Source organism: Peromyscus eremicus, chromosome 20 (genome assembly GCF_949786415.1).
Source record: "Peromyscus eremicus chromosome 20, PerEre_H2_v1, whole genome shotgun sequence".
Lineage (NCBI taxonomy): Eukaryota > Metazoa > Chordata > Mammalia > Rodentia > Cricetidae > Peromyscus > Peromyscus eremicus.
In genome coordinates, this window is record NC_081436.1 from 60,013,712 (window position 1) to 60,029,868 (window position 16,157).

General features: G+C 34.4%; 1 protein-coding gene across 3 annotated transcripts in view; it reads right to left on the bottom strand.

The window, feature by feature from the left end:
- The window catches only part of Rims2 (regulating synaptic membrane exocytosis 2), a 473,841-nt gene that overhangs the window by 151,412 nt on the left and 306,272 nt on the right, over window positions 1–16,157 (bottom strand). For 2 of the 3 annotated variants that reach the window (XM_059247963.1, XM_059247962.1), the window contains 2 exons: window positions 13,279–13,458; window positions 12,314–12,423 (listed from right to left, as the gene is read on the bottom strand). In XM_059247963.1, coding sequence (XP_059103946.1) covers window positions 12,314–12,423; window positions 13,279–13,458 — 290 coding nt within the window. The remainder of the gene's footprint in view (window positions 1–12,313; window positions 12,424–13,278; window positions 13,459–16,157) is intronic. The other variant, XM_059247965.1, reaches the window with a different exon arrangement.

Below are 16,157 nucleotides of genomic sequence, written 5' to 3' on the forward strand. Positions count from 1 at the left end.
GTTGGAGAAGTGCGGTCTTCTCCATTAAGCCACCATCAAACACATAAAGCAGACGTTCACTTGTGCTACACTGTCATTTTCCCTTTAAATGAGGGTTTTCTTTAAAACCACGAGGTTAATTTTATCAACAAATAATGGTTAAGTAGTTGTAATCTACATGGGATCCACACACGGTCAAGTTCACATCAAAATGAGAAATGAGGTACAAGGACACGCGCATTTCAAAAGCATGAAATGCAATGTTCACAGCCTCATGCTTTCACGTGGGTTCCAAGCCTGACAAACCTGGCTCAGGTTGGAGTGTCTGTGTCGGCAAAGCCTTGTCCTCACTTAGTGTACCTAGCGTCGCTCCCTGCTGGTCTTCCCATGTAACTTCTAGTGTAGATAAAACAAACAAAACAAAACACGTCATCAGCGCTTGTCAGAAACAAAGAACATCACAAGAACCTAAAATACTTCAGGAATCGGGATTATTTTAGAGATACATTCTCCAACATATTATATAAGTTGTTAAAATTTTAAATATAGGAATTTGATATCGTGCAGATTGTTTTTAATGGATCTCAAGATCTAAAATATTAAATTATACTTTTTGTAAATTTTTCAATTTATTTTTAATAAAATGAGTGGATTCAAAGTATGAAGAGAATAATTGAGAATTTAAATGGCTTGATAGAGAGTATACTACTTTACTTTGTTGATATAAAATGTGAATTTGTTTAAGAGTTAAAAATTATTAGGAATTGTTTTATTGTGGCAATATTAAATATTTCTATACAATTTGAAAGATTTTTATACGTATGAGAGAAAATTCATTACAATACGTAATAAAACACCTATTTAATTCATCACTATATTCACAACCTTCGTTAAATGCTAACAAAATCTTATGGTATGAAATACTTCAATCAATGTATTGATAAAACAAGGCAAAAGCAGTAATAGCTTAGCATCATGAGTATAGAGTACTTGGCATGTCCAATTGTCTAGAATAATTTGCAGATTGGTGCGATATTCATTCATTCAGTAAATAAATATTCAGCATTCACTATAACGTAGGCACATGCATAGGTATCATAGCAGACAAAACCACATTTCCATGAAGGTTTTTACAAAACTTATAACTTAATGGCAAAGAGCTTGTAGCAATGAACATGTAAACATACAGTGACTTAGAGACGAATGCTAAACAGATAAGCATGGAGTAAGTGAGAAGGAAATGGAACGGTTAAAGCATGATGGAAATTCTGGATGGTAGAGTTAATGAAGTCCTCTCTAAGAAGGAAATTCAGTTGAGGGGAAAAGCACATTGTGTGCAATAATATTCCAGTGTAAACATTTTCGGTTAAAAGCCCGTCTGATGTAGTTCAGAACAACAGGGAGGTCTCTGCGGATGAGCAGAGTGCACCAAGACAGAGCTTGGGAAAACAGTAATGGTGATGGGAAGATTGCAACTTGTTGGCCATATACTGAAAGTTTCATTGTCTACCACTAATCTTCACTTCACATTAGCTCTCAGAGAAAATCTTGTCATCTGCTTTCTTTTTAAAAATTTCTCATTTATTTACGTATTTATATATGTATATATGTATTTATTGTGTGTGTGTATCTCCCCATGCACACATGCTCATGTACACACATGTTCCTGAACACACACACACACACACACACACACACAGCCATGTATGGAAGTCAGAGGACAACTTGTAAGAATCAGTTTAATCTTTCTACCATGTGGGTTTCATGGATTGAACTCAGATCCTCATGCTTGATAGCATGGTCCCTTACTGAATAAGCTATTTCACGCTCTCCAGCTTTCCTTTTACTCACATAGCTCTATCTCTATATGGTAACTGAACCGTTACTAACATGTACACTTTAAGCTCCACAAAGGTTCACCATGCACACATAACGCTCTGGCACTTTGCCTACTTGTCACTCTATGTGACAGAACACGCCCTATTTTATAGTGTTAGGAAACACAAAACACAGTTAGAAGACAAAAAAAATCACATTATATTATTACTAAGTGAAAGTAAGAAATTTAGAATGTAAGTTAATTCGTCTAACTATTATCTTGAATGAATGTGTCAGTACACCCTAATAAGAATTAGGAATTGGCTGGGAAGTGGTAACACGCCTTTAATCCCAGCACTGGGAGGCAGAGGAAGAGGAATCTCTTTAAATTCAAGGCCAGCCTGGGCTACAGAGCGAGTTTCAGGACAGCCATAGCTACAGAGAAACCCTGTCTCAAAAAAAGTATTAAGATTCATTGAATAGAAAAGTTTATTTAGTAAAATACTAAATTTTTATGAAGATACCAATTAAACATTTCACTGATTAGAAATTCAGCTGTGAACCTAAATTTTACAGAATTATAAAACTGACATATTACTAAAATTAAGAATTTTAAGCTATGAGATTCCTAAACCATTACTTTATTTTAGTATTTTTAGTCTGTAGATGAGAAAACTTAGTATTGATGAACTAAATTAGCTAACGGAAAGACAGACAAGTCACTGGGATTTAACTCTGAGGTGAACAATGTAGGCAACAGTATTCCAGGTCACATTCAACATACCAGATAATCTTGTGTAACAGCTGATCCAAAGAGCACAGATTCCTGGACTAACTAGACTATGATTTATATGCTTCCGTGTGCTCTAACACACAACACAGAGGAGACCTTCCACCAGCTGCTCTTAACAGGAAAGCAAGCAGCTATGTGAGAACAAAATACTTATCCAGGTCAATAGGTAATTTTACATACCTGAATTCACTTGTCTCACAGTAGCATGCTGGCAACAGGAGAAAGGTGCTATTTCCTAGTCTCCTAAAGAGCAAGGACACTGTGAAGACACAGAGCTTGGAGTCCAAGTTCTAAAGTGCCACCTTGCTAACATCCAGCTGCATGGGGTGTCAAGCAGAAGACAATCCCAGTACTCCAATGAATTGCAAGAAGGCTTGGGGGCTTTGTTGATTTTTGAGACAGGTTCTCACTATGTGATCTGGCATTATGTAGACCAGGCTAGTCTCAAATTTTCAGTGATCCTTCAGTCTCTGATTCCCAATCACAGAATCACAGTGAGACTCTGCCTTAAAAACTGGAAACAAAAGACCCCCCCAAAAAAACCAGGTGAGACTGGCACTCATTCTACACCAAATCACTTCCCAAGATTAAGGTACTTTCAAGTTCCTAGAAAGGATGCTCTACAAATTATATTTAGGAAGACAACAATGATGTGGACCTGAACAGTAGCTATGAAAGTCATGAATTCAAAGGGACTTTTCCCTAAACCTAGTTAGTTACTGAAGGATTTGGAAATACAGATAAAATCACATGACAAAAGGCAGAGACAGTAAAATAAAAACAGCAAGGCTTCTCTAAAAAAGATACAGAAAGATTAAGGTTAGAAATGAGAAAGTATGTGTTTACATGTATTTAGCTACATAACTATGTATGGAGAGAGGAAACCTTAAACATATTCTTTCTCTGTATTGTAACCTCTGCTTTTTTTTGGGCCATAAAATATTAGACTGAAACATCATATATATATATATATATATATGTACATTATCTTCCAAGTCATCTTGCTCACTGTAACCAAGCTACTTTTCCATAAATACAGGTGTGACTGAGTACCCATTCTGCTCAAAAGCAGATTCTGATGTTATTCAGATGAAAATTCATGACACTGTAAAGTATGCTTGACTGATGTAGTAACTTAAGACATGTGATTCATGTACACTGGAAGGGAATAAGGTATTGAGGAAACATCACACAACTCCACATAAAATCTACTCCTATATAGATATCTATTATATTTATAATTAAAACATTGTTATTCATATTCCCTTGCACTAACATCATTTGTAAGAATATACAAAGGCAGTAAAGCAAAGATAAGAACCAACATCTTTGTCTATATGACTAGCCTAAATATTAGTAAATTCCAAAAAGCAGACAGCAGAAAACAGCTATGATAAGGAATTCAAGACTATCAACCTATTACCATAGTAACCTGCTTTTATTTGTTCCCTCCTCTCCTTTGTCTTTCCTTATTTCTTCCTTCTCTACCTCTATGTATTTTTCATTTCTGTCTTATTTATAAAGTTAACTAAATTTGAAATACCACAGACAGCTATACATTGAAAATTACACATTCAAGAAACAAAATATTGTATATACCACTCATTGTACAGTTTATGGGAAACAGCTATAAAATGGTAAGGTGCACAATCATAGTGAATCATTAATGGCCAATTGAGCTGTATGTGCTAAGTTGTTTTTTTTGTTTTTGTTTTTTTTTTTTTTGATTTTTCGAGACAGGGTTTCTCTGTGTAGCTTTGTGCCTTTCCTGGATCTCGCTCTGTAGACCAGGCTGGCCTCGAACTCACAGAGATCCACCTGGCTCTGCCTCCCGAGTGCTGGGATTAAAGGCGTGCGCCACCACCGCCCGGCTGTGCTAAGTTTTTAAAATGATGTAGTATCATCAACAATAACAAGACAATAATTAATTGAAAACAAAAATGCTTGAGACATTAGATTCCATCATCCACATCTCCAAAACCACCATGTTTCAATTAAAACCCTATGTGGTATTTTATGTGACATGAAAGAACATTGAAGCCCAGAGAAATTAAGAGACTCACTAAACTTCACAAACTCTTTGAAGGAAAAATAAGATGAAGACTCTCAAGAATCTGACTTATAATGTATCCTTTAAGCACTAAGAGACTTGAAAAGTAGTAGTGGATTGAAAACTCTTCAGACAAAATTGGTTGGCAAAAGTATGCTAAAGCTCTGTATATTAATTTTTAAATACACAAAAGCATGTATAAATAAGTTCAGAGAATGTATTCAAACATAAAATAACACGAGTTATAACCCAGTCCATTCATTTTTACTCTGGTATTGTTTGTGTGTGTAACAGTAGAGTTGGTTCAGGATGATGGTCATAATCAAATTTGACTTTAAATCTAAAACTCATGTTTTCAGAGTATCCAAGATTGGCCCAAGAAATTATAGTAATAAGAGCTAACACTAACAATTTAAATATGCTTAATTATTTCAAAAAGAAAAATATAGTAAATTGAAGTGGCAAGTAAGGTTACAGAGAACAGACAGTTGTCATTTTCATTCTTGCTAGGTACCTAACACTCTACACCTCACCTTTCAGAACCCTCCTACTCATAATTTGATTTCTTACATGAACTTGATTCCCATGAAGATTTTTAAGTGATAATAGTTAACAGTACAGAGTGACCCCTCAACAATAATTCCATTTGAATGTTTTAGAAAATCTAAATACTTTGCATTATTAAAATAAGTTGTTAGAGAATGACAAAATATGAAGTAATAGGAGAGATAGTAGAGAGAAAAAATGTGCTCAAGACGTACTCAGGTATCAAAAGTATTCAAACCCACCTTCTCTCTTAGAAAGTTGTCTCTCAGAATTATTACATATTAAGCATATATACAAAGCTATAAAACAACACAATAAAATACAACACCAGATATCTTGACCTCAGCAATAGGTAGAAAAAAACAATGGTCCAAATATTGATTAAAAATGAGAGATGACATACAAAACATTCAAAGTTCTTCTCTTTCAAAACGTTATCCATCAATGTCTCGCTAGGCTTAGTTATACCACACACAGGACTGATATAAGTGATAATATTAAACTTTCTGTGTGATTAAAAAATATTTACAATGACGTAAAGACAAATAAAAAAGTTGTAAGGAGTAAAGAGCGAGACCAATAATCATCAACAGGAACATTTACATACAGGAAAAGGAAACAGGGAAGTAGACAGTCTAGAGGAGAGGATAGGACAGTAGTCCATCTTCCTAGTAATGGAAGAGAGGATAGGCCATCAGAGTTAAAAGTCTTCAGCCCAGTGAACCCATAGGAAACAGACTCCATATTAAAATACTTGGAAGTTCTTCAACCCAATATGGCAGCAAAAGTGCTTACAACGTGTGCAGCCAAATAACTGAGTGAAATGTGAATATGTGCTTTTTCAGATCAACAGTTTATTCTTAAATACATCTAAAAATTTTTCTTTCACAGCTTCTAAGAAACATCACAGAGGTCAATAAATGTGTCAAAACTACACTTTTGAGAGTTCATGTAAATTTCCATTTTATACTGATTTTCATATTATAAGATATTTAATTTTATTTCTATTTTCACATTACTCCCACATTTTAAATCATATCACAGAACAGATAATAATTATCAGTCAATATTATTAAAAATTATAAACATAAGTGATAAGTTATAACTATGTGAAACACTATAGACATTATTTATGAAAGATGGTGAGAAGGAAGAACACATTTAAGCCAGGGATTCTCAACCTTCCCAAGGCTGCGACTCTTTAATACAGTTCCTCAGGTTGTGGTGACCCCCAACCATGAAATTATTTCCACTGATACTTCATAACTGTAATTTTGCTACTGTTATGAATCAAAATGTAAATATTTGTATTTTCCAAAAGTCTTAGGTGACCCCTGTGAAAAGGCCATTTCATCCCCAAAGGGGGTCACAACCCACAGGTTAAGAACCACTGTTTTAGATGAAAAGTCATCTCAATTAAGTTATTAAAATACACATATGCATATCTTAATTTAGTTTAATAGCAAAAGGTTAAATGTTACAGTATTTAAAGACTGCTAATTTTTTACATAACAATTAAAATGCTGACATTATAAATAAATATGCGTAGCTATGTTGGGTTACTAATTACTCCAAAACACAGGTCATACCTTTTAAATTCAGTTGTAAGCTAAGGAGTTAAGTCATAAGTAATTTGAACGCTGAATTTAAATATTAAGTCAACTACCTCTTTATTTGTCAACACTATTTTAATCCACGTATATAAAATGGTAATTCCACAAACGTTTTCAACTGATTATTTATGCTTATTATTGCTTATCATTATTATTGCTTATTATTTATGCTTATCATTGAACTCACAATGCTTAATTCTATTTTAAAAGTTTATTTTAGTGTTATTTTAAAATAATTTCTAGATTGAAAAAATCTACATTGTATTTTTTAAATGAATAACATACCATCATTTATTTTCTTCAGAATTTTGCAACATAGTATGATCAGGTAAATAAATCTTCTCAATTTTAATCTGGACATTTTAATAAGATAGAGCTGTATTAGCACCAATAAATTATATTATCTTGCCTGTGAGTGTGTGAGAATGCATGCATGTGTGTGTTTGTGTGTGTGTATGTGGTTGTATGCATGCTAGGCAAATGCTATGCCACTGAGCTGCATCATCAGCCTACGGTAAACATATTAGAGGTTAAATAACTATTTAGAAATAAATACAAGCAACTATTCTTAATACTAAATCAATGAAGTTAGGACTAAGGCTTATACCTCCATAACGTAAAGAAATATATTCATACACATTGTAAATGTCAGTACATTGAGTCTAATATGTAGAAAAGCCATTTCAGACTTGCCTTTTTTCCCATTATTAGGTAAGCTTGACGTTTCTTCCCCGTTGTCTTTAACATTGAAACCAGACAACAATAATTAATAATTAAAGTCGTTAACAATCCAAATAAAAAGTAAGCACTCCAAAAAGAATGAAACAATGCACTGCACAAATAAACACATGCATTTAATATGACATCCACACTGCACACATCAGAATAAAGTATATGCAGTACAGGTTCCCTATTCTATAGGAAAAGAAGTCAAAGCGACCATAAGAAAAAAGCATTCTGTGTTGTAGCATTTTGTTTTGCTATGATGCGACCTAATGCAATTTACTAATTCCTTGAGAATGAGTCACAGGTGAGAAACTGGTTTTAAAAATACAAGTCTTGTTTATGTTAAGTGGGAAACAAAAGTGATTCTGATATTACAGAAATTGTCAAGTTAGTGCTATCTGTAAAATTACTATAAAGCCAATTCATAAAGTGTGAAAAACTCAGAACTTGAGTGAATGAATGAGATATAAAAGGACAGGAAAACAGAAACATTAGCTCTTCAACTAAATGAAAATGGAAATTATTCTACAGGACCACAATTCACTAAATTTTAACTCTATATCAGTCAGGAAAATGAAAGGCATTTGAAATTCTAGTGTTGAGAATATTTGATATTCAGAATGGGATATAAGTACACAGTTCTATAACCAAGCAACTAAGATCGCCATTCTTTCCATTAGTCGATACATATTGATAATTTCTCCACTTGATAAATTACAACATTACTGGCATAAGGTCATTTTGTTTTAAAAACTATAAATTCTGTTCAGAGCATGCATCCATGAAAATACCTTGGGGGAGTGTACACCAGGGCATTGTTTTCTTACAGTGGTATAAAGAGGGAGAGGCACAGCCGAACTTTAAAACTCATACATGAATTCATAGCATAAAAGATCAATTAAAGACTTAACAGAAATTGGCTTAAGTTATTCTGTAGATTTCATAGAAAGCTAAAATTCAAGACATCAACTAGAGAAAATTAGGATCCAATTCTGAAGTTCAAATAAGCATAGTGACAATTGAATACAATTAGACATGTGTAGTTCTGAGTATATAATGTTTCACTCCGACAGACTCTGATAGCCAATTATGTTGTCATTATAGAACTGGAGAAGCCAAAGCCTGCGTAGCCTCTAGAAAGCAGCGGCCACAGCAAGGAATGGCTGATAAACAGGGTGCAGGATACTGAACTCGGACAGAAAAGGGAAACCCAGAGGAAATGGTTCTTATTTAGGAAATGAAATAGTAGAAAAGTGATCATAGTCTATTAAATGTTAAAGAAATTCAGTATTTTCATTCTATATATCCTTAAAATGTGCCTTTCCAACTTTTGAAACCCTTAAGCAAGAAAATAGAGTTCCCTTGTTCAGGGAAGCATAAGGGAAATCGAGTTTTCTAGTAGCTAGTTGACAAAGATTATTTATTAAAATGAAAAGAAACAACCAGAATGTAAAGAATAGGCTTAGGTGAACAATGTACATATTTAGGCCAAAGACATTGTCTAGAATTCTAGTTTGTTTTGATTATTAAAGAGATATTCAAACAATTGGCCAAATTAAACACTGTGCAGTTGACTAGATAATCTCACTGTAACTCTTGGGACGTTGTAAGATCGGACATTAACTTATTTAGGAGACACACAGTCAGACACACCTGCCTTGACCTCGCCTCCCTCCTTGTCTCCCCCCTCTTCTTCCACATGCCCAATTTCTTCGTGAACTTCTGTGTTTGCCAAAGTAAAAGAAAAAGACAAGACCAGGGGTCTGATTGTTAGTTTTAAAAGATAACAAACAAATGAATCATTTTTAATGAAATAAAAAGAAATAAAAAGAAAAGTAAGAGTTACACACTGACTGCATTTCTGACATGCCTCTGAAAGCAAATCTGTTTACTGTTAATGCATCATCACAGTTGGCAGTGGTACTGACTTGGGAACCAGAAACCATGACGCCTTAGAAGATTTGGCATACGTGGGTAGCTCAAAAACAGAGGCACAATTTTTTGCCTCTATAATAGGTATATTACTAGGAAAATATTACATAAATTTTCTTCTAGGAAGAAAATCATGACACTATAAACTCTTTTTTTTTTAATTCTTTTTTTTTTTTTTTTGAGACAGGGTTTCTCTGTAGCCCTGGCTGTCCTGGAACTCACTCTGTAGACCAGGCTGGCCTTGAACTCACAGAAATCTGCCTGCCTCTGCCTCCCGAGTGCTGTGATTAAAGGCGTGTGGCACCATTAACGACAATAGTTAAATTATAGCTTATTTTCTAGTTGCTAAAGGCAGACTAAATACTTCATTATGTTTATATTAGGAATGCCATTAATGGCAAGATCTAGCAACCATCTAGAAGAAGCTCAGAAATTTGGACTATCAGTCTGGATGATTATTTTGGATGACTGCACCTTTAACTTTGGTTAGAGGTCCAAGATCTACAGAAGAGGTATACAGTATGTCCTCTAACACTGAAGGAGTTCCAGGTTCATGGATCTCTGAAGCCTCAATATTAACATGTCTGAGAATGCTGCTCAACATCAGCCAGTACCATTAAGTAATACAAATTAAACAAAACCTCTTCCACACTGAGAAGAGAGGGAAGGTTTTGGTTCCTCTTTCCTTTATGAAGTAAAAAGCAGAAAATCAAAATTAGAGACATTATGGAAATTGCTAATATTAGTGCTTTTAATGTATTCTACCTGGAAAAAAACTGTAGGTAAAGCATCTTTACCCCTGAATTTCCCTCCTGCAATGAGGCTTGTTCTCTCCATATCTAGCATTGCACATCATGAAACTATCATACCTCAACAGACTCTTGCTATAAAGGATGGAAATGGAAGCTGTAAGTTTTTGAGGGAACGAAAGTTGCACGCTATTGAACCCTCCTTATGAAAAACCATTTAAAAGCATAGCATTTCAGTCTGATGGAAATACTCAAGCATACAGCAATGTCACAGATGTCTTTCTATCAGACAGAAAGCGAGAGCGTCAGCCACACCACCAGTGCGCTCGTTAGAATTATGGTAGGCGAGAAGAGGAAGAACCCACAACAGCTGATGTTCATTCAGTCACAACTAAGAAGAGCACACGTAGATCAAAACGTTACATAAGACAATAAAAGATTTGCTGCTCAACGCAATCCATGTATGGACTTGTTGTAAATATGTCACAGGACTATGAGTTTTCTATAAACACACCATGACAAGTTTTTAGTAGCAATCTATGTACTATGTGAGGTACTACTTCATTTTTGAAGACAGTGTTTCATTTGTTAACTCCATAAACATTTGTTCCAGTCTAGGCATCCTTCTATGTGCTGGAGACTCAGCAGTAAAAAACACAGCCAGCAATTTCATAATTCAGAAACTAGCGCCTTTTTATCACACTAGCAAATGTATGACAGTCCACATATTACGCCTCAGTGTTTTTTCTCGAGGTGTAATGCGGTGTTTGATAATAGAGGCATAAAACTGTCATATTATCCTTGAATACTCTAAGCAGATTTGCTACAACAGAAAACAGGAAACAGGAAATACAAATCACAACCACTATCTAGCTCAACAACTTCTTTTGTAGAAAGTCAAAGTTAATAATAAAAGGATCATCAAAAATACAAATGAAATATAAAATAATAAATATAGCCAGACTCTGTATATGTCCTCAAAGGCATAAACACAGACTGCAACTGATATGTTTGGTTATAGTCTCATTCAAAATCCAGAATTTTGTTTAAAAAGTAAATTAAATGTTTTATAAGAACAAATATTATCTAGTTATTTAAAAGAAGTTAAATGCTTTATACTTTTGCTTTAATCAAATTAAATCCCATGGTGTTATTTCACAGAAAATAAAATGTGTACTTTCTTAGAAACTAGAAAACAAAATAATTCAACTGTATATATACAAACGAAGGGACATCAGTTGCAGTTGGGTTTATTTTTGCTTGCACAGCCCCCCAAAAGGCTTTCAGCACAAACAAACCCTCCTCATGTACAGACCTTCATAAGGGTCTATCTCCTTGACTCCATTGTCTAGGGAAAACAAAATAAAACGAAAACAAAGGGGTGGGGGGCAAAGCATAGGGGTTAAAAACAACACGAATTTTAAAGTTACAGAATTGATCTTCTGTTAAAGAAAACTTAAATGATGATTTGGATATATACATACACAGCTTTGAAAAAGAGTTACTAAAAAGAGGGACTGATTTAAAAGATGTTAAAATTACTCTTGTCTGTTATCCATGATTGTAGAAAAAATTTAACCGAGATTTATAACTGCTTGAGAAGTGTGTTTGAGTGTGTCAGCTTCTCCAGTTACTAACAGCATCAGTGTAACATGCATCTTTTACTGTGGATTCAGGGTTACCTGTTGCTTGCACTCCAGGTTTGAGAAGGACCACCATTGTCATGCATCAGCTAACTAGTCCTCGCAATGTTGTGAAAATTGATTTAGCTAGTTACTAATAAACTTTGTATAATCACCAATAACTTCATAATCCTAGATGTAGCAAAGACATTATAATCCAGCTGCTTGCATGAGGCTACTGCTAAATTTTAAATATAGTTATTCAAATTTGAAATGTAAAACGAGTAAAGATTGTTTCTTTTTATCTCCAAGCATAATTTTTACATGCAATATATATTATATTCACAAATATAACTACTGTCAAATGAAGTCATGCACACAGCTAAATACAGGAAGATAATAACACAATGATAATAGAAAATTTTGATTCACCCCAGCTCCCACATGTATTTCCTAATGGCATAATTAGAAAACTGAGAACTTACTTCTCTCCAGTGTTCCCTTTGGTGGGAGCTGTGGCAGCTGCCGGCCCCTTCGTCCTGCTACAGGAGTACTTGATGGACTTGTCTGGACAGACCCGGTCCGAGGGTGAGACCTACAAGATGCACATTAATATATTTTCAGTAAGCACTAAATCAGTTCAGTATGCTAGCTGGTTTATGAAACGGCTGTATTAGTGTGATTTTTAAACGTGGATTGCTGCTGGTTAAAAGGAGAACAAAACAAATATGGACATTTGAACAGTTACTTAAACACCAAAAATGTTTATGTTTTGGTGTAATATGTATACACACACACATACATGCACACAAAGCCTATAGAAAACACATGAAATTAGTAATATAGACTACCAATCTATTCATATAAAGCAAGTAGAAAATTCTACAACTTAAAAAATAAAATTTTATAGTTTTTCTACTATAGTATAAATTCTTAAAACTAACCTTCCACCTTGGACACAATCGATTTTTGCTTAAGTTTATACTAAATATCCTTTTTATTAGAAAACATTTCATGAATCTACAAAAAACCCCCAAGTAACTTCAAACTCAGCTAAAGAAAATTCTGATATCTAATATTAATGTTCATAGAAACTAAATACATCTAGCTTATTTACTATTGTGATGATTATTAGAAAAATCATGCCTAATGAGCACAGTAATTTCTCCTTCTGTGGAAGAAAATGATAGTTATGACAGGATTTACCCAGAACTCTTGACTAATGAGAAATCATGAAACAAATGCAATCAGGATAGTTAAGAAACAAATTACAATGGTAATGACACACTATTATATCCACTGAATATAAATAGTGTGTTGACACTGACAGGTTAGTATCGACTTGTACTGGTGAGCAGCCAAAAATGACGAGACCATTTACTGGTGGGACAATAAGATGGTGTGTTGGCAGAGCAGACAGGGGAGTTAGTCTGATCGATTTATCTTTCACCTCGGTAAGGCAGGTGAAGGAGGGGCAGATCTTCCAGTCATTAATGAAGGCATCGACCTCATGAGGTTTGTATCAGGACGTTCAGAGGATCTGGAGCGGGTGGTGGTCCGCTCTAGGAGAGGCCGCTGTTCTGTTGATCTGGATCTGTGATATGGCTGTCTATCTGCTGCTTCACAATCCCTGAAACGTTAGTCAGAAAGCAGCTCAGTTGGTCTTTAGTGCCCTTCTGCTATTTGGTCATGATGCATCAAACTGATTTTGAAAAAAAAAAATTGCTTAAAATTACTGTGTATGCAAAAAAAGAATTTTCCCAACACATCCTGAGTAATTTCTGACTAAGCTTAAAAAGTTCTAGAGAACCCAAATCTGATTTTATTAGTAATTCCCAGTAATTGAATTATAACCGAGTTGCTCAGTTATAATCACTGCAGCCCCAGCTACCTGCTTTCCAGAATGAAGAGAACATGGGAGCTGTGTGCTGTATCCTAATTTAAAGACATTCACCAATGTTTCCTAGTACTTTCCAGAGAAGAGAAAGTTATGCAGGATGTTTATTAGTAAACGGAGTAAGATATAAAAATGTTAATAGCATTGTCATAGTATACTGATAGCTTGAATGTTTTAAGCAGAAGAATAAAAACGAGGTTACAGGAAAATAGGACAGCTTGGAAGTGCGTATCCATATCTAAACACACCCTCCACACAGACTTCACTCTGCAGAGAACTGGGAACTCCACCATCCACCTAGTGCATCCAGGTAGACCAAACAACTCAAGACAGGTGTCAGATGAAACTGGAACTTCAAAAGGAAAACTAAAAATAAAAAAATAAAGACCTCTCCAACCAGCATTCTGAAGCAAGAATACTTAGTCTATGGCCAAGAATTACTGACACTTCTCTGTTGGAGCCTTCAATAATGCTTATTATACACCCTGATGAGATCAACAAATGGCTATAATTCAGTTCCATGATTTGGAAGACAAATCTAACAACATCAACTTTTGCTCTAGAACTCAAAAGCAACATATATGACCAAAATCCATTTCAAACAGTTACCATCTGAGCTGAAAGTACTCATAGGAAAGGAATTATTTACAGACTACAGGGAGAGCAAGCAGTGACGTCATGGGCTGAACCATTTTACCTACAAATACGCTCTGATTTTTGAAAATCAAAAAAAAAATGGGCGATTAGAGAAAAGTAATAAAAAAAGGACACAATATCCTCAGTATCATGAATTATATGTCATACAGATTTGGAAAAACAAATACTATTAGAAACAGTACTAGATTCATCCTATATTGTTTTATATCTTTGAATAATACTTTAAAGTGGCAGAACAAAACAGAAGTACAATCATTTAAAGAGCTTTTATGTGACTGATTTCCTACGTCAAGTTCAGTACTGTTTCTAAACACACCCAGAGCAGGGGAGGGGCTGGAGAGACGGCTCAGCTTAAAGGTCAGTCACGATCAAAAACGTCATGATCTCCAAGATTAAATATACATATTTGATTACCATAAAAATGAATTAATTGGAATTTCAGCATAAAATTCATAGTTCTATTCTTCTGAAATTCTATTTTAGAGGAAACACAGTTTTTGAAAATAAATGTGACCAATAATTTGTGACCCATTCTTAGTTCAAGGCCTCTGGTTTGCCCTCATTGCAACAGGTCAGTAAAAGCAAAAGGCTGCACAGCTATATTTCTCTGTACTTCTTACATTTCTAAAAACCTGTATTATGAAGAATACCAAGCTTTATGTTTGTTTCAATGATTTATTGTGATCTTAGTCTAATAAACTTTTCTCTCACATAGCATTTGGTGGGAAAACTTAATAAAGTATCTATAGTGATCACAACAGGACACTGGTGTCCACTCAGTTGTCAAAAATCTCATCTGTTCTTACCTAGTCAAGCAATTTTTCAAGTGAAATGTGTATATATATACATATATATACATACACACATATATATGTATATATATTCACGTACATAAACACACACGTATATATACTGTTACATTGTATGGTTTGACTTTTTTGATACTGTATTTTTAAAAATAATTGATACATAATTCTAGGCGAGGGACATAATATTAATTCAAATGTCCTGACATGTCTCATGTCTCAAAGGGATTCTGTTTATTTATAGAATAAACATCCCCACCTTAGGAAAAATACCTCATAAAGATTTTTCTTTCCTTAGTGAAAATGGTTTGATAATTTTAACATTTTTCCAGATATCTTTATTACCACAAATAATATGAAACATATACTCATCATAGACTGAGTGAAAGTAGGTTAATAAGTGAAAGATTAAAAAGACCACAGTAGAAGGTAGAATTTTCCTTATAAATGCTGTCACAGTAATGGACAGCTATTATATTTTAAATGTTGCAACACACAAGGTCAAGCTGTACTTTCTGTGCCCACTACCAGCTAAGACTAGAAGTGATCAGTTAAGGCTTAGGGGTTAGAGTCACAGCAGCACTCAGGGAATGACACAGCCCCATAGGAATCACCCCAATGCTCCAGATAAGGAAACCTAGCACTTCTAGCAACACTGGACTAGGCATTCGTTTATGGAAGAATACATACACAGCCTCAGTATCAACAACTGAGTAGGAAACAATAAATAGCTATTTATAAGGTTTAACATGTTCAGTGTTTAACTGGAGTTCTTGAGCTGTGGTTTGTATTCCAATTGAAGTATTTTTCTTAGTAATCCTAATTTATTTACCTCATTTTATTCTAGACATAAAGCATTGTTTTAGAAAGGGTAGCCACTGTTTTGTTAAAAAGTACACAGCATAAACAAGAAAACTTCACTTGTAAATTTAAATCTTTAGGAAAACAATTAAACAGTACTTTAAAAAG